The sequence below is a fragment of the Ammodytes marinus genome, assembly GCF_949987685.1.
Source record: "Ammodytes marinus genome assembly, chromosome: 9".
NCBI lineage: Eukaryota > Metazoa > Chordata > Actinopteri > Uranoscopiformes > Ammodytidae > Ammodytes > Ammodytes marinus.
The window spans coordinates 1,573,459-1,598,346 of NC_137213.1; the positions used below are offsets into that span (position 1 = coordinate 1,573,459).

Sequence of the window (24,888 nt, forward strand, 5' to 3'; positions counted from 1 at the left end):
ACTCATGAACATTAGTTGGTACTGGCAACATGTAGCCTGCTTTTTATTCCTCAAATGAAGACTGTACCCAGTTCTAATGCACATAGTTTGTTTTTAATACATGTATATATATTTTATACCTTTATGTTAGCATGCGTGTTTTGGAGAGCGAACAAAGTAAAAATGTCATCGTACAGTGCAACTGCTTGTTTACTGCACTTTACAAAATATCTTGAATTTTGAATAAAAGTCTATCACAGTGTATGATTAGAAAAAATAAAAGAATAAACTTATTTTATCATTGCTTACAGATGATATTCTTCTCTTTGTCAGTCTGTTATTAATTCCACTCACAATTCTTATTGGCAGCTTTCCTGTCCCCAGCTGTCCCAGTATCAGCACCTTGGACAGCAATCAGGACATATTTATATGTCCACTGATTTATTATCACAGCAGCAGTGAACAAAATAGTGTAGATTTTTCTGTATAATACAGTTCATATGTAATTCTAGGATAAAGCAGAATTCCATTTAAAATATCCATTATCCCGTCTCCATAGTTGCACATTTCATATTATTGGATTACATCTTTAAAATCATGATGATATGACAACGGCAATTACTCATGATCAGTTCAAAATCCTTAAAATTCACTTACAAATATTTGTAATGTTTTGCTTTAAAAAAACACATTATTTATCAGCTACTTTGATACATGGTTTCATCTTGTGTTCTATGTCAGATTAGCCTGGTCCTACCAGACCATCGTACTTCATTTCATTTGTATAGAAGGTCTGGAAGTGCTGTAATTGACAAACGTTAACTCACTTGAAGGCGGGTGTCTGTTGAAGTTTAAAACTATTGGATCTGCCCAGTGCCACTCTGGATCTGCCAACCAATCGCATAACGTTTGCTCGTGACGTCATGTGCCGGCTTCTGACTACAACTGAAACTGGCGCACAACCTCAACATAATTGTTCTCAGCCACTCCCTCTGTTCGCTGGTTGGTCATGCAAAAATATATCATGAGAAAGCCCGCGAATATACCGCGGACCCAAACTGACTACTGAAGGGAAATGAAAATTGAGCAGAAGTAGGTAGGTGGGCGGTGCCAGGCTAATGTCAGATCATATCTGTTCAGTAATTCATAGTGTTGACGGATACATGTGTTTATTGGGACATTGTTGATGGAGTACAGTAGTGGTGTAAAAACACCTGAATGATGACAAAGAGTCAGAAAAGAAAGAGCAGGGCTCCAAATGCTGCCATGCTTTGGCCCATCAAGTACTAGTCATACCACAGTCCATTTCACCAACTATCATTTTATTATTTAGTTGAAGTAGACATGTGATTGGGATGAAAATAAAAAGAGCAAGTAAAGGGTGGGAACAGTAAAAGACACAAAGCTGTATTAAACTATTAAAAAGAAGTGAGAAAAGTGCCTGGAAAAAGACCTTTGTTAAGGCTGTTACATACTCCGCCAGAAGAAAGAACAAAGTTCTCGCTGACAGAGCTGTGAGAACAAGAAGTAAGTTCTTTCTGGTCTGGACATTTCATACTTCATGAGAACTCAAGAGGGAACTCCTCACCCGCAACATACGTCACGTCACGCGCTGTTACCATAGTAGCACCAGCTGATTTTCCTCATTGACTTCAGATTGACCAATCACATAATAGTTCTCGGACAAGCTGCGAGAAGAAAGTTTGGCCGGGGCGATGTGTGGAGAACAAGCTGCAAGAACAGCTGAACAAGAGCTGAGAGAAGAAAATGACGTCATTTTCTTCTCTCAGCTCTGTCACCGAGAACTTTGTTCTTTCTTCACGCGGAAGATGTAGCAGGCTTTATGGTGTCTGAAGGTGCTCCATGTTGTCGTGGTGACAAGCTTTATTTGAGCAGCTTTGCGGTTGCCATGGAGGTCATGGTGGTCATGGTGGTCATGGTGATGGTTGGCACGGTGATGTCTTTGAAGATGGGCTGGGTCACGCCAGAGTAAGAGACTTTGTTCTCACTCAGAGTCCCAATGATCATCTGGCGCATCTCCCTGCTGGCATCCCCACGCACTGCCAGCAAGGCCTGGATGTGCTCCTCCCTACGCACAGCAAGGGACAGGGGCAAAGCAAGAGGGTCAGACGCCTGGCCATGGAGAAACTTACCTACATAGTAAAAGGGTCAATATAGCACTTTGGAAAAGAGCTGGGACTTATTCATGACATTTCTGGATTTGACTAAGACTCTGTAGTGACCTGCTCTTCAGTCTTATGTAGATGTTTGACTTATGTTTGAGTAAGGGATGGGGCCCGAACTTTGGATGTCTTGATTTTGTTTAAATAAGGGCCGTGATGCAAATTCTGAAGTCTGCACAGCTTAAAGGAATACTTCAACCATATGGAACCAGCGTTCTACCATTATAAAATCGCTATTATAATATAATGAATGAGGTTTTTCTTCCCCCAGTCTTTCCGAAGTCTTCCCTTGGCCCAGCTGTCCTGTTAATCCTAACCCTACATTTTACCATGTGTGATGTCACACATGGGAAAATGTAGGGTGAGAGCCATAACACACTCTTTCTGCCTTTTCTCAGGCTAGGATGAACCAATTCCTAAACTGTTTGCACATTTATACTACATAGGATCTCAGAGTTCTATACACCTTCATATTCCCACCAGTGAAGTAGGTCTTTAAAGAAAATTCCTCAAGGTGTTCTTGTACCGGTACTATTGCACTCACAAGAATGGCCCGGGTGGACAGACAAATGTACAGTATGGACAGACAGAAAACCCCTAAACATAATGCCTCCAGCCTTCGGAGAGGCAGAACAACTTACTGCCAAACCAAAATATATTTAGGCAAAAGAGAAAATGGATTTTCTTTGAGGTGTAAACACGACTGTGCTACAGATGTTGACACGGTACTGTCACACATGATACAATATTAGTTATTCATTTGAATGGAAATATGCTCCCAATGTCAAGACAAGTATTGGTTAATGTCCATGAGTTGTGCTGATGCCAGAGGGCCTGTCTGTACCTGATGTCAGGATATTTGGACACCAGAGTGGTGACCTCCAGGAACAGCAGTGTGGGATCAGTCAGCTTGAACACCTCTGCAATGGCAGCGATGGCCCCACACAGCCGGTCTGTGTCTTCACCCTACACACACAACACACACACACACACACACAACACACACACACACACACAGTTAGGCCTGGCTTTTTCTGGCATTATCATGGTAAGTTACACTATGTCTACACACTGGATCAGAACTGCTGTGTACTACAAAGGCTTTTGACAGTAGATAATTGTTGGTTCCAAACGTAAGGCTCAAAGTTCTTTTATTTGTCAAATGCACAACAATTACTGAAGTAGTAGAGTTGTCAGCCTCTCTCACAATGCTTTAGACAATGTATAAAGAGAATCATGAGAGTGGATAAAAAAACCATCTAAGACATATAAAACATACCAGTGCAACTTTAGAGTAGGGGTGTGCACGTGTACATGTGTAACAGGTTAGTAAATCAGAACCATTTGGGAATAATCAATAAACGAAAACTTTTAAAAAAATGTTTTATAAAGTTCTGAAAATGATTCCATTTCATTCATTTCACTTCACAAATAAACTATTTGAGACAATGACGTCACGGTTAACGGTGTACACGGAAAAATGTGCGTTGTGTAACCGTTGAGACATTTTTGAAAACGTTCACACCCCTAGTTTAGATACAAAAATAAAAGATAATACATTAAAAAGGATTACTATGCAGATGTAAACAGGTAGTAACTTGAGTTCATAAGTGATGCATTGTATGTGAACTCACTGCAGCCAGCTTCCTGAAGAGGAACTTGAACTGCTCCGCCTCTTTGATCATCCTGTCAGCCCCCTCTCTCCTCTCGTCAGCGTTCTTAAAGGTCATCCTCTTCTGCATCACTGCTTTAATGTATTCTACCACCACGCGGCGCAGGGCCTCGCTGGTCATCTCCTGAACACACACACAGCCAGACTGGTTAACACTCATAGCTATGGGGGACAGTCACACTTGCTGATGGCTCCAGTCAGTGTCTTGTGCCTTACCTCATGGCAAACATTTCCCTGAAGCTTTATGGTAAATAATGAAGTATCTGTGGAGGTAGCTACTACTAAATGGTAAATGGACTTCACTTATATAGCGCTTTTTAACCGATTTTCTCAGCCCCAAAGCGCTTTACAATTCTTACCACATTCACCCATTCATACACACAGTCATACACCGATGGCAGTAGCTGCCGTGCAAGGCGTACTCTGAACCATCGGGAGCAATTTGGGGTTCAGTGTCTTGTCTAGGGACACTTCAACATGTGGCGGGTAGGCGGGGGATCCAACCTCCGACCCTGCACTCCAGAGGCGACATCCCTACCCACTGCGCCACTGCCGCCCCTACTGTGAGCCCAGTGTTGTGCTCCTCCCACCCTACCTGATTGAAGGGTTTCTTGATCTTGTTGAAGTCATTGAAGTAGTCCTCCACTGTCACACAGATGGTGTCCACAGCATGAGAGCCCGCCAGCCACTTCCTGGTCAGCAGCTCATTCAAGTGATGCTGTCAAATGAAACGGAACATTTAATTGACTGTCAAGGAAATTGAAAAGCAAGAGACACTTGATCCATCTTAAGCCCATTGACACAGTGAGCAGAGAACTTGGTGTCATTTGAAGATGATGTGTTGTTGTTTTATTATTATTATTATTATTATTATTATTATTATTATTATTATTATTATTATTATTATCATTATTTATTTATTTATTTTTGCAGCAAATATGTAAAAAAGGATGACATATATTTGGATTTATTTGTTTATTATTTTGTGTACACGCCAAAATATTTCCTCTCACACCTTATCAATCACTAAATTTGATCATAGCAAGTACCAGTGAATTATCCTGTCATACTAAACCACTCTTTTGTAAAGGAATAGAACTGTTACATTCTTAGAATGCAATGTTTGATTGCATTGTGCAACTCAAACATAATTCAATTCATCTTTAAAGTTGTAGGGTGATGACCCAGCAGACCAGATCACACACATGTGGAACTAGATAACTAAGTGAGAAGAACATTTTTGGAAGATAGAAAGAGAATCCTTAACCCACTGATGACTATGGCAATCTAGGATGCATGTCCTTAATGCCTGTGGCTTTTCTGAAAAAATAGTACGAATTGTCAAGTCTACCAAAACCTTAATATTAGGGCTGTCAAATTAACGCGTTAATTTCGATTAATTAATCACAGAAAAATTAACGCGATTAAAAAAATTAACGCAGATTAATCGCACTTCTATAATGCTTTTTGACCCGGTGCAAAAGTGGTGCGGAGCTGCACCTGTAGCTCGCCGGGCGCGTGGGTTAAAGGGAGAAAGGTAAAGAGAGAAGCAAGGGAAAGGGGCCGACTCGAGGGCTCTATGGACGGTTTATGGGATGCATGAAGGTAGGAAGACATCTTATTTAATTCTCCGCAGTGTCCGTGCATTATTTATTTAGTGGGTGCAACAATGTAGGCTAGGTTCAAAACAGTAGTAGGCCATATCTCTCAATCTTCCTCCAATTTTGTTTGCCCCGCCCCGTGTGTGTGTGTGTGTGTGTGTCAATATTTTTGCCTATGAGTAGGCTACGAAATGGTGGCAGTGCAGTGCTGTCTGTTGTGGGAGATGGAAAGTCGTAATTTTGTCTGCTTGTTTTTTTGAGAAAATTCGGCGCTAGTTCATGTATAAAGCTGGCTGAGGGGAGGAGACAGAAGTTACGAGAGACGGAGAGCGAGCGCGCGCGAGAGAGAGAGAGAGAGACAGAGAAACAAACTGTAGCAGGCTATACAGCTGTTTACAAACAGGTATAAAAGTGTCATTAAAGTATGCGATTAATTTAGATTAATTAATCACAGAGCCTGTAATTAATTAGATTAATTTTTTTAATCGCCTGACAGCCCTACTTAATATCTAAGCCTGTGTAGCACATAGAAACATGAAATAAAATACATTTAAAAGTTAAGGTTCACAGGTTTTATTTGAACATGCTCCCTTAGCGCTTACACACCAACACATTTTTCTAAAAATCGTCAAAATTAGATGGGGGAGAAAAAAAAGAATAAATAGTATAAAATATTTAGTGTGATTTTCGTCAGTAGCCTATAGTGGACCTTGATTCTGCGCACCAAACGCCACTAACTGTTCTGTAATACACTATCGCTGACACAGCCGGCTTATTTTTTTTAATTATTTTGTTTTATTTTTTATTTTTTATTTTTTTGATTGATGTGATTTTCGGCAAACCACACAACTTTTGGGTGGTCACGTGGTCTTAAAAAATCAACAAAACCCACCTCATGTGTATTTGAACCAATGACAGTGCATTCTATGCTGCACATGCCATGAAAATGAGATAAAGTAACAATGCTGCACGATGCAGCATCAGGCAGGAGAGGCAATGTGGCATCGCGCAGCAGCCGTCATCAATGGGTTAAACATCCTTCCATAGCTGGTGAATCAGTCAATGTAATGCATACCCTGGAAGTCCAATAAAAGGCCTTCTTACTTCTAGGTCTAGGAAGACTTCGTCCAGTAGGAACTGACATCCCTCCTTTGCCACCTCCATGAGAGTCTTCTCTATGGCAGCATCACTGTCCGTGGGCTCTGACCACTGGGAGTACTTTCTCTTCAGACTGTTGATGGATTCTCTGTGGAGTTCATGGGACAATGCATTCAAACATGGAACAACCAAAGTCTTGAATGTCAAATGATTCAAAATCAACCAATTTCCAATCAAGGTAACACACAGACGTGCTTTATAAATGCAGTCCTTTTAAGCTTGGTAAGAACCCTCTGCTTTGCTAACTCCTGACATGTTGCATGTCTGTGGGACATACAGATGGGATCAGGCATCAGTGACCACACCAGGTGGCAATAGCTTGTTTTGTCTATGGACAATCTCGCCCAACCCTACTTAGGCCCAGACCACTTATACTTAAGCAGTATTCTAAACATTCTACATTGGCTGGAACAGCCCAAAACATTTCAATTGGGAGAAATGTATCGCAGCTTCAGAAACTATGGCAATTCAAAAGACCTTCAGAACATTCATATGAAGATTACAAATACAACAACAGAAACATGGGGACCACTGCAGTCCACTATCCATTTGAATATGGCCCTACAGTCCAAAGTGCACCATCACTGCTTCCACTGAGGCTCTCGCAGCGACCGGCAGTGACAGTGTGGTGTCTAAACTGGGTTTGAAAAGTATTTTGAGGGCTGCTTATGCTGCAAAGCTAAGATGGATCTTTTTTACTTGGCCACTCCATGTCAATGGCGCTGCTGCAATTGCACTTTGTGAGTGGAGCTGAGTGACAGATGCCTCCATACAGCCGGCAGGCTTCATGCAGAGGAAACCTGATGGAACCCTGTGGCCCGACCAAGAGAAGAGGCTGCCTCAGGAAACAGCGGAGCCCAGTCCCTCTGCCTTCAGTGATAACAGGGAATGTACAATCTCTGCTGAATACACGTGTAACCGTTTAGTAAATCATAACCGTTTAGGAAAAATCAATAAACGATGGCCCTCAGTGAAAAAAATTTGGACAACCCTTGCCATGGATCAACACAGGTCGCCAAAGATTTAGATGGGACACCAGAGTGTGTTGTATCTATAATCACTCGCTCACTGATTGGGAGTGTGTAGGGAACAGTTTGGAATTGGGGCATAGTGTTTGGTTTTGTAGCAGGGAGAGCAACATGTAAACGTAGCTTTGAATGTGCCCTTTTCACTTTTCTTTATGCTTCAGAAACAAACACATATTCTTGCTGGTCTCTTCTGAGGCTGAGATCTACATTTAGAACTGGTGACAATGACAGCACTCACCACTTGATTATATATGATCAAGCTGCTTGGCCCAACCAACCTCACATATATTAACATTGATGATGTGAGAAATGTGATCTTACTTGAATGTCTGGCAGTTGTTGATGATGGCGATCATGTACTGTACATAACACTGAGGCTGCTGTCTGTCTCTCAGATGCTCCTCTTTGTAGGTCACCGCCTCCTCTCTGTACCTGCACACAACATACACATATGTCCCTTTGACCTTCAAACCAATCTCATACATCTAAGGGATAGCTTTATGTTTATCACATCAGAAAGAAATGAAAATATTACCTAATAAGGAAAGTGTTCATCTGTTTAAGACAGAGCTTCAGAACTTGCTCTTTGAAATCCCCGTCGATCTGCGCAGCGACTTGTAGGTTCTGCTCAAACATCTGATGAAGAGTGAAGAAGAAAGAGCGGAAAGCGGTCAACTCTTTCTCAATATCTGCTCGGCCTTATTCGTTCGGGGTTACTTTACCAAAGGCCTGTGTGTGTGTGTGTGTGTGTGTGTGTGTGTGTGTGTGTGTGTGTGTGTGTGTGTGTGTGTGTGTGTGTGTGTGTTTGTGTGTGTGTGTTTGTGTGTGTTTGTGTGTGTGTGTGTGTGTGTGTTTGTCTGTGTGTGTGTTTGTCTGTGTGTGTGTGTGTGCATATGTGTGTGTGTGTGTGTGTGTGTCTGTTACCTGAAAGACAATAGCAGGTAGTGTGGTCTGGTAGAATCCGTCCTGGTCGGCCTCAGGCTCTGTGTCTTTCTGCCAGTCTTTCTTGTCTGTCTCCAGCGCCTTCCTCAGCCAGCCTGTTATATTAGACTGAAGACAAACACACAGGCTGGGTACACTCTTTACTAAAACATGCTTTGGAACATTGTCTCTATGCCACTCTAACCATGTTACATTTTATTCATTATGACAACATGGAATTTTTCTAACGAATGTTTACCTTTAACTTAACAACCCTGTTGACACATGGAAAGGAAAACAAAAATCAATCTATCTATCTATCTATCTATCTATCTATCTATCTATCTATCTATCTATCTATCTATCTATCTATCTATCTATCTATCCATCTATCTATCTATCTATCTATCTATCCATCTATCTATCTATCTATCTATCTATCTATCTATCTATCTATCTATCTATCTATCTATCTATAGTATGCATCAGATAGATGGATGGATGGATGGATAGATAGATGGCTAGATGGATAGATGGCTAGATGGCTAGATAGATAGCTAGATAGATAGATAGATAGATAGATAGATAGATAGATAGATAGATAGATAGATAGATAGATAGATAGATAGATAGATAGATAGATAGATAGATAGATAGATAGATAGATAGATAGATAGATAGATAGATAGATAGATAGATAGATAGATAGATAAAATAAAATAAAGCCAGGCATAGTGTGCATGTGTACATACTAAATCATTTAAAGCTATAGTGAGTGCATAACTTTTTCATATAAATCAATGTCTGTTAAATTCAGGCCATCGGCAAACGAGTTGACAAAGTTGATTAAGCCTATTATCAGCTCCACAAAACTCTCTGTATTTCTCAGTATGGCAGCGTTTACAAACTGGTGTTTCCTCCTGACATTAGTGCAGGAGCTCAGAAAAATCCAAAGAAGAGCCCAAGAAATGTTTCAGTTCAACAACAGTTCTACTGCTAAGAACAAACCTGGACGTACATTAGAAGGTATAAAATCCATGTGCCATCTCTTGTAGATGTGCGGACATTGTTGTTGTAACTACTCAAAAAATTCCTCATGGTGGCAACACAAGTTATGTAGGGCCCTATGATTTCCGCGATAACGAAAACCCGGACGGAATCACGGAATCGGGCAATAAAAACGGAATCTGCTTGTTAACACGGAATGTCACGGAATTCGCCATTATTTTGGTGAAATTCAATTTCCAAGGCAAAGGGAAACAACACGGTTGAAATTAAAGCAGAACTAGGGAGGATTTTGGTTTGGCGACATCTAAAGACCAAACTACTGCCGTGAAAAGTAGAGCCTGGCTGCAGGATCGCTAATGTAACACAGCGCCAAACCCCTTTCACAAATCTGTCTATTCAATGTTTACTTATGAATGTATCCATGTACGTAACTCTGACATGTACTTAACTTAATTTATTGTTAATAATATAGTCTGTTTATAAATTCGGCATATGATTAAAGCATCTAAAAGCACGTAATCATGTTAAACGTTTACTGTTTTTAAGTTATTAATGCCACTCGCTCCCGCAGATACACAGCACAGGGAGGTCTTATATTCAGCCATTGCTAAAGGGAGTGTTGTATTATGGAACGGCCCCTGTGGTACGAAATTCCAGTCTCAATACTGTTTCCTACACGCAATTATAACTCTACAGCCCGTTGTTTTCATGTAGTGTAACTTGTGTAATGTGTTACATTATTCAGCTGTTGCCGTGATGTCGGCTAACGCTGATGCTAATGTTAACTAACTCTCCGTCGCACAATAGACTGTAGGTTGGTGTTGCAGCCAGCTGTTAGGTGAAGCGCTGTTCCACAGGTAAAAGCCATGGACCTATAAAGCCTGTCCAATATTCACTCTAGTCCAGCTTCTTGCAAAGTTAATAAGGACTTTATTATTTATGTAAAAAGAATATTTAATGTTTCACTTGAAGCACAAAATGAATGGCTTTATTTTCTGTTATAGCCTATACCCAACAAATTTGTTTTTTTGCTTTTTTTAAGCACTAAAAACAATGCAATGTTGTGATGTATTTTAAATTTAGCCTTATATCTGATTAAATTGTTAGAATATTATTTGTTCGCAATAATTAGACACTCGTTCTGATGACGAAATGAGTGTTAATTGTAAAAAAACGGAAGTCATGAGATTAAAACGGAAAAAACGGAATTTGTGAAAAAATAAAACGGATTTCATAGGGCCCTAGTTATGTTTAGGTAGCTTCAAATGTCAAATAGATTAGGGTTCCTGTTAATGTGTGCCGTGATGTGTGTGTGTGTGTGTGTGCGTGTGTGTGTGTTGCTCACTGTAAAGGTCCTAACGTATTTGTTGAGCAGATCGTCCACCACGTTCTGGGGAAGCAGAGCCTCCAGCTGGTTGATGTCACACTCTGAAAGCAGCTCTGGATGGCCCATCATCTCTGTGCTGAAACACACAAACACACACACACACACACACAAACACACACATACAGACAGCTGTCTCATCAATACAGTGTTATCATGCTATGAGCTCAATCTGTTCCTTAAAAGAATAGTTTGACATGTTTGTGCTGGGTGGGTGTACTATGTGCCACCGATAAAGCTGGAGCTAGCATTGACTGGAATGAGGCACACAGTCAAACCCTATTGAAGGCAAGGCAAGTTTATTTATATAGCACAATTCAGACACAAGGCCACTCAAAGTGCTTTACAGGGGCAAGATTAGAATACATAAAACACATTAGAAAACATTTAAAAGCGAATAAAAGAAGCAAATAAAATAAAAATAGCAGGTTAAAATTGAAACAAAAAAGTCTTCAGACTCGATTTAAAAGAACTGAGACTTGCAGCAGACCTCAAGTCTTCTGGGAGTTTATTCCAGATTTTTGGTGCATAATAACTAAAAGCTGCTTCTCCTCGTTTAGTCCTAACTCTAGGGACTGTAAGTAGACCTGTCCCAGATGACCTAAGGGCTCTGGACGGTTCATAACGTATCAGCATATCAGTAATGTATTTTGGCCCTAAACCATTTAGTGCTTTATAAACCAACATCAGTATTTTGAAATAAATTATTTGAGTGACTGGAAGCCAGTGTAAAGACCTCAGAACTGGGGTAATGTGATCCACTTTTTTGGTCCTAGTGAGGACTCGAGCAGCAGCGTTCTGAATTAGCTGAAGCTGTCTGATAGATTTTTTTGGAAGGCCAGCAAGGACACTGTTACAGTAGTCAAGTCTACTAAAGATAAATGCATGGATAAGTTTTTCTAAATCTTGCTGAGACATAAGCCCTTTAATTCTTTATGTGTTTTTTAGGTGGTAGTAGGCTGATTTATTAATTGATTTAATGTGTTTCTTGAGATTTCTGGCTTGGGGTGTGGTTTCTAACGTAACGGATGTAAGCTGTGCGCTGACTTTTAATTGTTCATTTGGCACCAAAGACAATTACTTCAGTTTTGTCGTTGTTTAATTGAAGGAAATTTTGGCACATCCAATCATTGATTTGTTCAATGCACTTACTCAGTGCCTGTATCGGACTGTAGTCTCCTGGTGATATGGTTATGTAAATTTGTGTGTCGTCTGCATAATTATGGTAGCATAATTTGTTCTTATTCATAATCTGAGCTAGTGGGAGCATGTAGATGTTAAACAGAAGAGGCCCAAGAATGGAACCTCATTCAATATTGAGCTCCGCATTCAATATTTGTCCGCTCAGATGTGAAATTGCCTATTGACACATAGTAGTCTCTATCCTTTAAGTAGGATTCAAACCAGCTTAGTACAGTTCCAGAAAGTCCAACCCAGTTTGCTAGTCGATCTAGTAATATGCTGTGGTCAACTGTGTCAAAAGCAGCGCTGAGATCCAGTAAAACTAAGACAGAACTTTTGCCACTGTCTGTGTTTAAATGGATGTCATTGAGGACTTTAACCAGAGCGGTCTCCTTCTGGAAAAAAATCAAAGCAGTTGTTCTTTGCTAAGTAGTTATTTAGTTGTTGATAAACAGCTTTTTCAATGATATGGGCCTATCATTTTTCATGAGTGATGTATCTAGATTGTTCTTTTTTAGGAGTGGCTTGATGACTGCTGTTTTCAGGGCCTGTGGGAATACACCTGTCTGAAGGGACATGTTGACAATTTGTAGAACATCTGAGGCCATACAGCTAAAAACAGTTTTAAAGAAGCCTGTGGGCAGAATGTCAAGGCAGCAGGATGAGGAGTTCAGGTGTTGTGTAATGTCCTCCAGGTTTTTGTGGTTTATAAGATAAAATTCTGTCATTGCATTTGAATTGATTTTAAGAGGGAACACATATGTTGAACTTGGTATTGATGCAGTGACAGCTTGTCTAATTTTGTGAATTTTCTCAGTAAAGAAGGAGGCAAATTCATTGCAGGCTCTTGTGGAGAGATGTTCAGACGCTACTGACACAGGAGGGTTTGTTAATCTGTCGACAGTAGCAAACAGGGCACGTGCATTGTTGTTTTTGGTGATGATGTCAGAAAAGAAAGACTGCCTTGCATTTCTCAGTTCTGAGTTAAACGTGCACAGTTTCTCTTTGAAGATGTCATAATGAACCTGGAGATTTGTTTTTTGCCACCTGCGTTCTGCTTTATGGCACTCTCTTCTTTCTATTGTGACCTGCGGGGCATTTCTCCAAGGAGATCTTTTCTTACCAGAGACAACCTTCATCTTAGTGGGCGCAATAGCATCTATAACACTTGTAAGTTTGCCGTTAAAGTTGTCTATTACTTTTGATTGATCAATTGTGTGCACAGACATTTTACTCTCAAAAAATAAACAGGAATGGTCTGAGAGGGGACCCATATCTGCCACTGTTACGTGTGCCCTTTGTTATGAGTTGGTTTGTCAACATGCTGATTTAGTCCAAAGTTGTCAAGGACACAGCACAGTTCTTTCGCACATCTGTCCTCTGGTTTGTCAGTATGAATATTGAAATCTCCGACGATTAATACACAGTCAAACTCAGTACAGATTACAGACAGCAGTTCAGTAAGTTCATCAAAAAAGCTTGTATTGTATTGTGGTGGCCGGTAGATATTGATGAAAATAGCTCTAGAGGCTGAATTTAACTGGAGAGTCACATACTCAAATGAATCAAAATTTCCATAAGACATCTTTTTGCATTGTAGAGATTCTTTAAACAGAATAGCACCCCCCCCCCTCCTTTTTTATGCACTCTGGATTCACTCACAACATTTGGGGGGGCAGACTCTATGAGAACAGCTGAGCTGTTATCTTGGTCTAACCTGCTTTTGGGTCTTCAGCAGCCATCAATACATACTGGGGTTAAAGCCCCGTTGAACCCAGGTCGCCATCGCTCATCTGGATCCAAATTCAGAAAATGTATTTGGACTGCTGCAGTTTCCCCAAAAAACAAACTAGAAATGCTCTGTTGTCTGGTGAAGCCCAAATGACCACTAACAGCATTGACTCAGCCTGATAAGTTTGACCTGTGTGCTGATAACCAGTCTGTCGTGAAGTGATATCCCACAATAAGCAGCACGTACACAGACAGAGTGTGTACCTCTTATAAGTGTTGAGGACCCAGGTTAGCAGGGAGACGATCTCATTGGCCTCCAAGTCCTCAGAGGCCAGTTCTTGGACACGAGTGGACACAGCATTGTGGTACAGACCGAAAAACCTGAAACACACATGTAAACAACGTTACCTTACTGTGGTGAATGAGTGGAATACATGCACAACTGAAATACAGTTCACAACATGCATGGGTCAGTTTGATGCATTGTAGCCACTATCTGATACTTTTCAGAAGTAACCACAAGAAGGTGGCTCTCATTCTCATTTTATTTCTAACATTCAACTTTGCAAATGTAACCTTCAAACTGCTTGGATTTTAAAGGACAGTTAGGTGGACAGGTAAAATACACTGCCCAGCCCGTAAAAAAAAATCACAGACTCAAATATCTTGTTGGCCCATCTTTAGCTTTGATTATGGCACTTATTCGCCCTTACACATCTTGATAAGCTTTTTATGGCATATAGGTTGCTTAGAACCTAGACCTGACCAACTGAAGCAACCCCAGATCCTACTGTACACTGCCACACAGGCTTGTACAGTAGGCACTAGGCATGATGGGAGCATCACTTCATCCACCTCTCTTCTTACCCTGATGCACCCATCACTCTGGAACAGGGTCAATCTGGTCTCATCAGACCACACAACCTTTTTCCATTGCTCCAGAGTCCAATCTGTATGTTCCCTGGCACATTGAAGCATTTTATCCCGATAAGCCTCACTGATGAGTTGTTTCCTTAAGGCTACACATCTGCATAGTCCATATCCCTTATGTTCTCTTTGCATTGTGCATGTGGACATGCTCTTACTTTCACTATCAAACATAGCCGGGAGTTCTACTGTCAATATTTTACATTTTGATTTCACCAAATAATTGTATTTATTTTAAGTGATCTCCCATTATGATCATAAAAGATTTTTTCCGACCACATTTCTTCCTCAGAGATGGTTCACCACTATCTATCCAGGTTTTAATAATGCGTTGGACAGTTCTTAACATGATTTTAGTTTCATCTTCTCCTCAGTAGTTTTCTTTGTCTTATACAGGCCAATCATTTCCCCGCTCTGATACAGAGTTACATCTTTTCCTAAACCACAGCATATGTCTTCTGACATGGTTGTTTAACCCATTGATGACGGCTGCTGCGTGACGCCACATTGTATCTCCTTCCTGATGCTGCGTAGCGCAGCATTGTTACTTTTCATGGCGTGTGCAGCATAGAATGCACCGTCATTGGTTCAAATACACATGAGGTGGGTTTTGTTCATTTTTTAAGAGCAGGTGACCACCCAAAAGTTGTGTGGTTTGCCGAAAATCACGTCAATAAAAAAAAATAGAAATAAATTATTTAAAAAATACGCCGGCTGTGTCCGCGATAGTGTATTACAGAACAGTTAGTGGCGTTCGGAGCGCAGAATCTAGGTCTATTATAGGCTACTGACGAAAATCACTCAACTCATTGCATCTATTTATTAACAATATACTGTATATGAATTTAGGCTATATTTTGCTGCTCCAACTCAAATTCAGCCCAGCCAGGCAATAGTTAAGTTTCAGTTTCATTTTCATCTCTGTGGTATACAGCTGTTTGGACCAGCTGATCGGCTCCCAACAGCCGGAGTCAGTCTGCGTTCCAGTTGTACTGGAAAGTTGGATTTATGGTGCTAGTGATAACTGAACTAAATAATAAAATAAAGCTATCTCCTCCTTCCTATATCTGTCTATCTTTATCCCTCCACTGCACACTCAGTCACTACTATCCATGCTAAAAGGAAACAGGATTATAACCTCATTTAGCACATTATTTTTAAATATTTTATATTATTTTTTATTTTTTTTCTCCCCCATCTAATTTTGACGATTTTTAGAAAAATGTGTTGGTTTGTAAGCACTAAGGGAGCATGTTCAAATAAAACCTGTTAACCTTAACTTTTAAATGTATTTTATTTCATGTTTCTATGTGCTACACAGGCTTATATATTAAGGTTTTGGTAGACTTGACAATTCGTACTATTTTTTCAGAAAACCCTCAGGCATTAAGGACATGCATCCTAGATTGCCATAGTCATCAATGGGTTAAGAAATAAGAAGCTATACACTGTATCAGTTAGGGTTAAACAACTTGTTGCCAACTGAAACATAATAATCACTAGAGTTTTTGCTTTGTTAAATCCAGTTGGTGACTTTTTTTTTGTGTTACGGACATGTTCATAAAAACAGAGTGATTGATTTTTGATGCGTTACCTGTTGAAGGTGTTGTAGTGTGGGGGGAAGCACTGCACCATGAGGTTCTTGACAATGATGAGGTCATCCAGAACATACTTCCTGGTTATTTCTAGAAGACGAACCAGCCACATCTTATCAGCCTCTCTGGTCACAGACTGGGTGCCCTCGATGCGGGTGCTGACTGTACCCTCCAATACCTGGAACACAAACACATCAAGACTTGGAGGGCAGAGTCTGTACACTTGGCTAGAAAAGCTCCTCTACAGATAAAGACGACTAAAACTTTAATACAACATCTATTCCACAGCAAATCTATCAATGTATTCTTTCATGTTCCATACTTACACAAAATGGAATTACAATTCAGCATTGAAGGGTTGACAAGTTAAATGAAATGTAGAACATATTTCACAGACACAGCCATGGTGAAGCTCATCTGTCTTTGGCTATAGATCAGTCTGGACTAGTTTTTACAAGCAGGGACACATGCCACAAGACTAAAATACAAACAAACCTAACTGGCCATCTGGGTGGAGTGAGAAGTGGGACAAGAGAAACATTAGAAAAGGAGCTACATTAAATTAGAAGGAGGGAGAATAAAAGGAAGACATCTGAGTCCAACCAAAAAGCAGGGCTAAAGAAAAGATAGAAGAAGAGGAGGATCAAGTACAATGAGAAGATAAAGAAGAATGGGACGGCAAAACAACTAGGAGCTAGATAGTGGAACCAGTGGAACAGTTTAAAGAGATAATAGAATCAACTCTTTTCTTTAAGATCAATGTTTGGTATTTTATGCAATTTTATTTTTCTATTTATTAAACGGTTTGGAGAGACAGAGATGAACTGGGGAATAACGTGCAGAGAACGACCCGGGCTGGATTCTAACCCGGGTCTGCTGTGAAGAGGACTGAACCTCTATGGGAGGGGGGACTCTAACCACTACTCCACCTGCGCCCTGCGATAATAAAACTTCTTCTAATTGTCCAAGTAAAGCTCTTGATGTCATATACAGAGAGCAATAGTCTGATCCTTCAGCACTGGTCTCACCTCAAACATCTTGTCCTTCCAGCGTTTGGGTCTCCCAGGTGGGATGAAGCCTGTCTGCTTCTTGCGGTCCACCATACGCCGGTCCATCTTCTCCTCTCTCTCGATGATGCGCACCACTGACACCAGCATGGTGGGGTCGCGCCTCACTGTGAGCATGGAGCGCTGCAGCACCATCCACAGCTGTTTGGCCAGCTCGTCTGACAAGCCCTGGACCTGGACCCCAGCACAAAGACATTGAAAAACCTATTGCCTAAAAGGTCCTTCCAGGAACTTTAAAATATTTCTGAAACTGTACTGTATTTTTTCTCTGGTGATCACAAGTAACAGCAAACAAGACCATGAGTGCAAAAAATGCTATTTGTATATAGTTTTTCTTAATGCCTTTGTCATGGGCACGCTCACCCAGCAACAACAGCTGGCGTGGTAAAAACACTACCGCTTTTGTCAAAAGGGGGAGCTAGAATTAACACACACTGAAAGTTCCTCGGAGCATCTTTAAAGTGATTACATAATAACTAAAAATGCTTTGGCTAGAATATAATTGTATTTTCCACCAGAGAAGCCGTGATTTATAGCCTGGCATTTCCAGACCTGCCACTAGGCGCTGGCAAAATAAATTTGCTGCGCCTTTTGGTCTGGGCACTCTCCATTGAAGCTCATTAAATATGTCATGAAATCCTAAGCTACCAATCAAATCGTTCTATCTGATATGGGCGGGACAGAGCCCTATGTATGGTGCTCTGGGGCGGACGTAACTGGATGACGACAGTGACGTGCATGTGCCGTCGAAGCCGTGATACAGTGTTTCCCACAGAATTTTTTGAAAGTGTTGGGGGGGGGGCTGGTATGCTCCCCCGGAAGAAAATGTTGTACCTTTTAAATGTTAAATGCATCAATCTGGTGTACTTTGAGGAACACTATTCCTATATAAATGGTGATTAAGATGGAGTTTAACACACTTATCAATGGTTAATGAATAAATAATTTTCTATGATACACATTTGAGCCATCAAAAAAATGAAGCAAAGGTGGTGGTTACCTGAGGTTCAAAAGAGTGAACACAAGCGCCCTTTTGTTTTATTAGATTGTTGAATTACTAGTACTCAAATAACTGTGACTACAATCACGAAGGATAGCTCACAATATTATTTCCAGCAGAGGGTGCTCTGCTGGAAAGGCAGCAGGCGCGCAAATTACCCACTCCCGACTCGGGGAGGTAGTGACGAAAAATAACAATACAGGACTCTTTCGAGGCCCTGTAATTGGAATGAGTACACGTTAAATCCTTTAACGAGGATCCATTGGAGGGCAAGTCTGGTGCCAGCAGCCGCGGTAATTCCAGCTCCAATAGCGTATCTTAAAGTTGCTGCAGTTAAAAAGCTCGTAGTTGGATCTCGGGATCGAGCTGACGGTCCGCCGCGAGGCGAGCTACCGTCTGTCCCAGCCCCTGCCTCTCGGCGCCCCCTCGATGCTCTTAACTGAGTGTCCCGCGGGGTCCGAAGCGTTTACTTTGAAAAAATTAGAGTGTTCAAAGGCAATACAGTCACAGCGCGTGTTGACACCGCAGGGGGAGGGGCTGATTGACTCGGGGAGATTGAAGCCTCGATCCCTCAAGCGGCGCTTTGATAATACGTCCATGATTGAAGGAAATATTGTTTCTTGAGATCACAGCGCGAATCACACGTTAAAGATTTTTATGCGGAAATGCTATTGTTTCCAAGTGAAACTCGCACATTGCAAATGAAATGTTTACATGTATATTTTTAAATAGTAAAATATACATATATCAAAAAAAATAAATAAATGAAAGTGTGGCGGGGCAAAATGAAAGTGTGGCGGCCCGCCACGGAATGATACATTAGTGGGAAACACTGCGTGATAGTAAACATCAAAGATGGCTGTGGATATGTTGTTCAGAGTTTGAGATGGCTTTGGCCTCGACGTTTTACGATTTGGAAGACGGCACTCAAATCTTTCATTAGCAAGTAAGTGGAATGTTCTGTTTTGCCGATCGACCACGCCAAACGTTTAATTTAACAGCTAAACCGCTGTTCTCTAAACAAACTGGGCTTAATACGTCACCTTGTGCATCGCTCTGATTGGTTGTAGTGCTATCCAATTGCGTGCAGTGGCATTTGAAATGCACGAGTAGGAGCCGCCCCTTGAGTTGGAAATTACTATTGATCGTGGCCAGACCCTCTATCGTTCAAGATATCAGGGTCTGGATTTCCAGGCTAAGTGATTTAAGTTTCTACAGAATTTTTTTTTTTAGGAATGTATACTATACTGAAATACTTAGCTATCTGAGTAACAACACAAGCACGTCGCGCGCAGACACACACCGACACACACACACACACACCAGGGATGGAAATTAACACCCGCCACACGCCAAATGCGGGTAGATTTGCGTGCTGGCGTGTAAATTGTGTCACTTCACCCGCCACTGTGTCGGGTAATACTTTCCAGTCAGGTCCGATCTAATTTGCATATTTAATACATTCGTCATGAACATGATGACAGGGCGCTACACAGTTCAACAGTTTCTTTTTGCCTTTCTAGTCGAACTGAACTACGGCGCGATCCGCTCCGCTAGGAAATACTATCTGCGAGTTAATGTGTGGAGGCATAAGTCGACAAATCAATCGACTTACTTTGCCCCCTTTTTTTCTTCCCACAGCAGAGGTTGAGGTGCTGAAAATAAAGTGAAAACTGCGCTTTTCCTTTAAGCAGCAGAGCTGCCGCCGTTGTTACAGTATTTGCATCAAAGCCCTAATGGTAATACATGTCCGTGCTTAGAGGTGATTTTAATTGTGTCGGCTGAAACAGAAACTAACGGAGGGATTCGGCTCACATACAGTCCCTTGAGTCGCGCAGTCAGTTTGCCGACATGGCTTTGTATTTAAGGCTCGAGACATACAATCAGATCGCATACAAACAGGGAAGCCTTTCCCATCGGTATCGCTAACGGGGAGAATATCCCCGGTTATTATTTGAGCCTCAAACCACAGAGTTCTTCCCCGTGCGGTGGCTCGCGCACTCACTAATGATCTCACGGTGAAACGCTGCTTTGCTCGGACGAAGGCATCGTGTGTTTCTAGATGATTTAACGTCATAGTCTCAGACGAGCGTTTAACATTATGCTGCATCTTTTGCACTGCACTGTTTTTTATCAACAGTGAAAAAATGGTCCCACACCGGACTCTTATGTGTAGCTGATTACTTCATGCACGCACCTTGCAGAAGTGACGCTCCTGCAGCGCGCTCACGACCAGACGTGACACGGTGACATCTCCCATTAATAAAACGGCATAACTCCCTGATTTTCAGATTTCTATTTTTAAATTCGACTTGAGCGCAAGTGGAAAACCGGTCAATGTGTCGACACATTCACATCCCTAATGCATATGGAGAAAGTGATAAACAATATCAACATTTCATATCATTAACTAAAAAGAAAAAAGAAATCTAAAGGTAACTTCAATACTGTATTATAATTATTGACTAAATGATGAAAAAAAGGTGTCTGCAGGGCCAGTGAAAATATACAAGGGGCCAGTAAAACTCGGATCTATTGGCCAAGCGGGCCAGTTGGGAAAAAAAGTTGCATTGAACCCAGAGTATATATGGAGTTCAATTATACAATGTTTTGAAATAAAGATGGCGTGTATTGTGTATCATATATAGTAAGAGTGTACCATTTAATTTGCAACTCAGTTCCTTGGTAGCACCTACTAACAGTACAAATGACTTCTGATGGAAAACATTTGTATGAAAAACACTTTCATTAGCTATTCTTACTATTGTATTGTTTAACATTAACGCATATATTAAAAAAGATATTGCGTATAAAAAGTGGCTGGTAAAAAAGATGAGTGGCTGGTAGATTTTTAAATCTACCTGCCACAGTGGCTGGTAGGCAAAAAAGTTAATTTCCATCCCTGACACACACACACACTTGAACTCACATCTTCAAAGTAGATGGAGATGAGGTTCATGTCTTGGTTGTTCTTGCAGTCCATGCGGTACTGCTCATACATGAGGTCATCCCGTGAACACTCCAGCTCCATCAGCTTCCTGTGGGCCTGCAGCAGCTCGGCCTGCTCTATCAGCTGCTGGGTGCCCGCCACGATCTCTGGCACTGCACAGACAAGCACACAGCATGGCATAGTTAAAAGACCACTGCACAGACAAGCACACAGCATGGCACAGTTAAAAGACCACTGCACAGACAAGCACACAGCATGGCATAGTTAAAAGACCACTGCACAGACAAGCACACAGCATGGCATAGTTAAAAGACCACTGCACAGACAAGCACACAGCATGGCATAGTTAAAAGACCACTGCACAGACAAGCACACAGCATGGCATAGTTAAAAGACCACTGCACAGACAAGCACACAGCATGGCATAGTTAAAAGACCACTGCACAGACAAGCACACAGCATGGCATAGTTAAAAGACCACTGCACAGACAAGCACACAGCATGGCATAGTTAAAAGACCACTGCACAGACAAGCACACAGCATGGCATAGTTAAAAGACCACTGCACAGACAAGCACACAGCATGGCATAGTTAAAAGACCACTGCACAGACAAGCACACAGCATGGCATAGTTAAAAGACCACTGCACAGACAAGCACACAGCATGGCATAGTTAAAAGACCACTGCACAGACAAGCACACAGCATGGCATAGTTAAAAGACCACTGCACAGACAAGCACACAGCATGGCATAGTTAAAAGACCACTGCACAGACAAGCACACAGCATGGCATAGTTAAAAGACAACAACTTGTCCTGAGACTAGGGACGTCAATATTTTGGAATTCCACGATTCCATTCCATTCCTAATACTTGGGGTCACGATTTGATTCAAAATCCATTCTCCATTCAAAATCTATTTCTGGATTTAGTTCAAAGGAGGATTTCAGGATCTCCTCCAGTCCACTGTGTGCTAATAGGCGTTGTGTCTGTCTGTCTGTCTGTCTGTCTGTCTCCTCCAGTCCACTGTGTGCTAATAGGCGTTGTGTCTGTCTGTCTCCCCCAGTCCACTGTGTGCTAATAGGCGTTGTGTCTGTCTGTCTGTCTGTGTGTCTGTCTGTCTCCTCCAGTCCACTGTGTGCTAATAGGCGTTGTGTCTGTCTGTCTGTCTGTCTGTCTGTCTCCTCCAGTCCACTGTGTGCTAATAGGCGTTGTGTCTGTCTGTCTGTCTGTGTGTCTGTCTGTCTCCTCCAGTCCACTGTGTGCTAATAGGCGTTGTGTCTGTCTGTCTGTCTGTCTGTGTGTCTGTCTGTCTCCTCCAGTCCACTGTGTGCTAATAGGCGTTGTGTCTGTCTGTCTGTCTGTCTGTCTCCTCCAGTCCACTGTGTGCTAATAGGCGTTGTGTCTGTCTGTCTGTCTGTCTGTCTGTCTGTCTCCTCCAGTCCACTGTGTGCTAATAGGCGTTGTGTCTGTCTGTCTGTCTGTGTGTCTGTCTGTCTCCTCCAGTCCACTGTGTGCTAATAGGCGTTGTGTCTGTCTGTCTGTCTGTCTCCTCCAGTCCACTGTGTGCTAAGAGGCGTTGTGGCAAATGATGGCATGAAAGCAAATTAAAGTCCATGTCTGATCCATCTTCATTTATGTCGATCTTCTTTTAAATATAATTTTCTTTTGTAGACGACAGGAATCGTGATTTTTGTTTTACATGAATGGATTTTTTCCCCCTCCCCTACCCGATTATGTGTCAAAGTTCACGGAGACTTAAAGTGTTGTCTCCAAACTGACAGAAAGCCTGGGAGGTTTCCATCATGACACTAGATGTTCTGTGTGGGAAGCTTACCAGAGAAGATATTCTTCAGGTTCTCCACAGCGGAGGCCAGCTGACTGTGTTGGACCACAGCATCCTTGACGTCCTTTAGGCTCTCTATGGTGTTGATGCTCTGCCTCCAGTCTTTACTCACATCAGCCAGGGAGCTCTGGATGTCTTTGACATCCAGCAGGGCGCTGTGCAGCTGGCTCAGCCCAGTGCGCACACCGTCTAGCTGGGACTGGATGGCTGCCTGGAGGGGACCAACACACACACCCTTCTTTTAGCACAATTAATACTATTATTAGAGTGCTTAGAGGGCAGTTTTGCCCTTTAATGGACATAAATAGCTGGAGAAGTTGTGTGGGGAGAGAAAGAGAGGAATGACATGCAACAAAGGCTACTGGCTGGATTTGAACTGGCTACGTTTTGAATCAATGGCATACGCGGTAAACATTCGGCTACCAAGAAGCTCCTGTTTTTAGCATTGCTATGATATATTGATTTGGGGCGACTGTGGCTCTAGTCCAGGCAAAATAGCGTTTTTCATAGAATAAATTGTAAAATTATTTTTTTCAGCTCAGATAATTTATATGAGGTGTCCAGAACAACATACTAAAAGTCCTAAGAAATCCTAGTTGAGGAAATGTGTTTAATTCTCATCAATCCGAGGTGTGTGCCAATAAGGCGAGACACCAATAAATCCCAATAGGGCTATTTTTTTCCTTTACTCCTATCAAAATGAAACTTTACACAATGAAAGTATCCATGAAAATTAAAAATTGTTGTATTACAAGTTTCTTTGAAAATGAATTTTAATATGCAAATGAGATATACACTAATCGTTCATGCCCAAAATAAACCCAAATAGGCTTAATTTTTTCCTTTAGTCCTACCACAACAATAAAACTTTACATCCTAAAAGTATACTTGAAAAGTAACTTTTTTTGTACCTGTAAAGTGCTTTGAGTGCCTAGGCAATAAAGCGCTATATAGATCCTATCCATTATTATGATAAACCGTTTTGGGTCAATTCATCAAATGTGATATAATGAATGCTTTCTCTCTTACTATAACATCATACTGTATGCAATAACAGACTGTTTAAAACTGCTGTTTCCTATGGGAATACAGGCCCTTAAGGAAGAGGCTGTTTCCTATGGGAATACAGGCCCTTAAGGAAGAAAATAAGAAGTGAAGTAAATGGAGGGAATGGTTATGGGATGGAGCTGGCAATGACACAAGTCAGAAGAAACATTGAGACCGGGAAGAAGGGGAAAGGAATTTGGTTCCAGTGGAATTATACAACAATCACTGACATGAGGGTAAAGTTAAGTGTAACTTCACAGAGATTTTAACATGGCTTACTCCTTTCAGCCTAAGACCTCTACGTTCTGTTTAGCATTGAACTAGATTTGTGTGATTGTTTGATGAATTGTTTTATTAATGAGTCATTTATGTAAAGTAAGTAAGTCATTTAAGTCAACTGTAAAAAGGGCACATTGAAATGTGTCTTTTAAGAATCCCCCCTCAAGTTTTCCACCTCGGAGGGGGTCATGTCAAAGCCAAGTATAACCAGCTTCTGAGGCTTGGTGAAGACTTGCTGAAACTCTTCTCTGTGTTTTTTTAATCATGACAAACTGAATATCTTTAGGGATTGGACTAGGGCTGTAACGATACAAAAACTCACAATTCGA

The 24,888-nt window shown here is 41.4% G+C and overlaps 1 protein-coding gene across 1 annotated transcript in view; it reads right to left on the reverse strand.

Moving 5' to 3' along the window:
* Positions 1-43: 43 nt before the first annotated feature.
* exoc3 (exocyst complex component 3) overlaps positions 44-24,888 on the reverse strand; it is a 33,792-nt gene continuing 8,947 nt past the window's right edge. Inside the window, exons 3-16 of the mRNA XM_080033465.1 lie at positions 23,225-23,444; positions 21,366-21,538; positions 17,398-17,610; positions 16,369-16,547; positions 14,112-14,228; positions 10,896-11,013; positions 8,546-8,671; positions 8,157-8,257; positions 7,943-8,053; positions 6,540-6,681; positions 4,430-4,552; positions 3,797-3,958; positions 3,007-3,128; positions 44-2,068 (exon numbers count right to left, since the gene is read on the reverse strand). Coding sequence (XP_079889591.1) covers positions 1,864-2,068; positions 3,007-3,128; positions 3,797-3,958; positions 4,430-4,552; positions 6,540-6,681; positions 7,943-8,053; positions 8,157-8,257; positions 8,546-8,671; positions 10,896-11,013; positions 14,112-14,228; positions 16,369-16,547; positions 17,398-17,610; positions 21,366-21,538; positions 23,225-23,444 — 2,112 coding nt within the window. The 3' untranslated portion in view covers positions 44-1,863. The remainder of the gene's footprint in view (positions 2,069-3,006; positions 3,129-3,796; positions 3,959-4,429; positions 4,553-6,539; positions 6,682-7,942; positions 8,054-8,156; positions 8,258-8,545; positions 8,672-10,895; positions 11,014-14,111; positions 14,229-16,368; positions 16,548-17,397; positions 17,611-21,365; positions 21,539-23,224; positions 23,445-24,888) is intronic.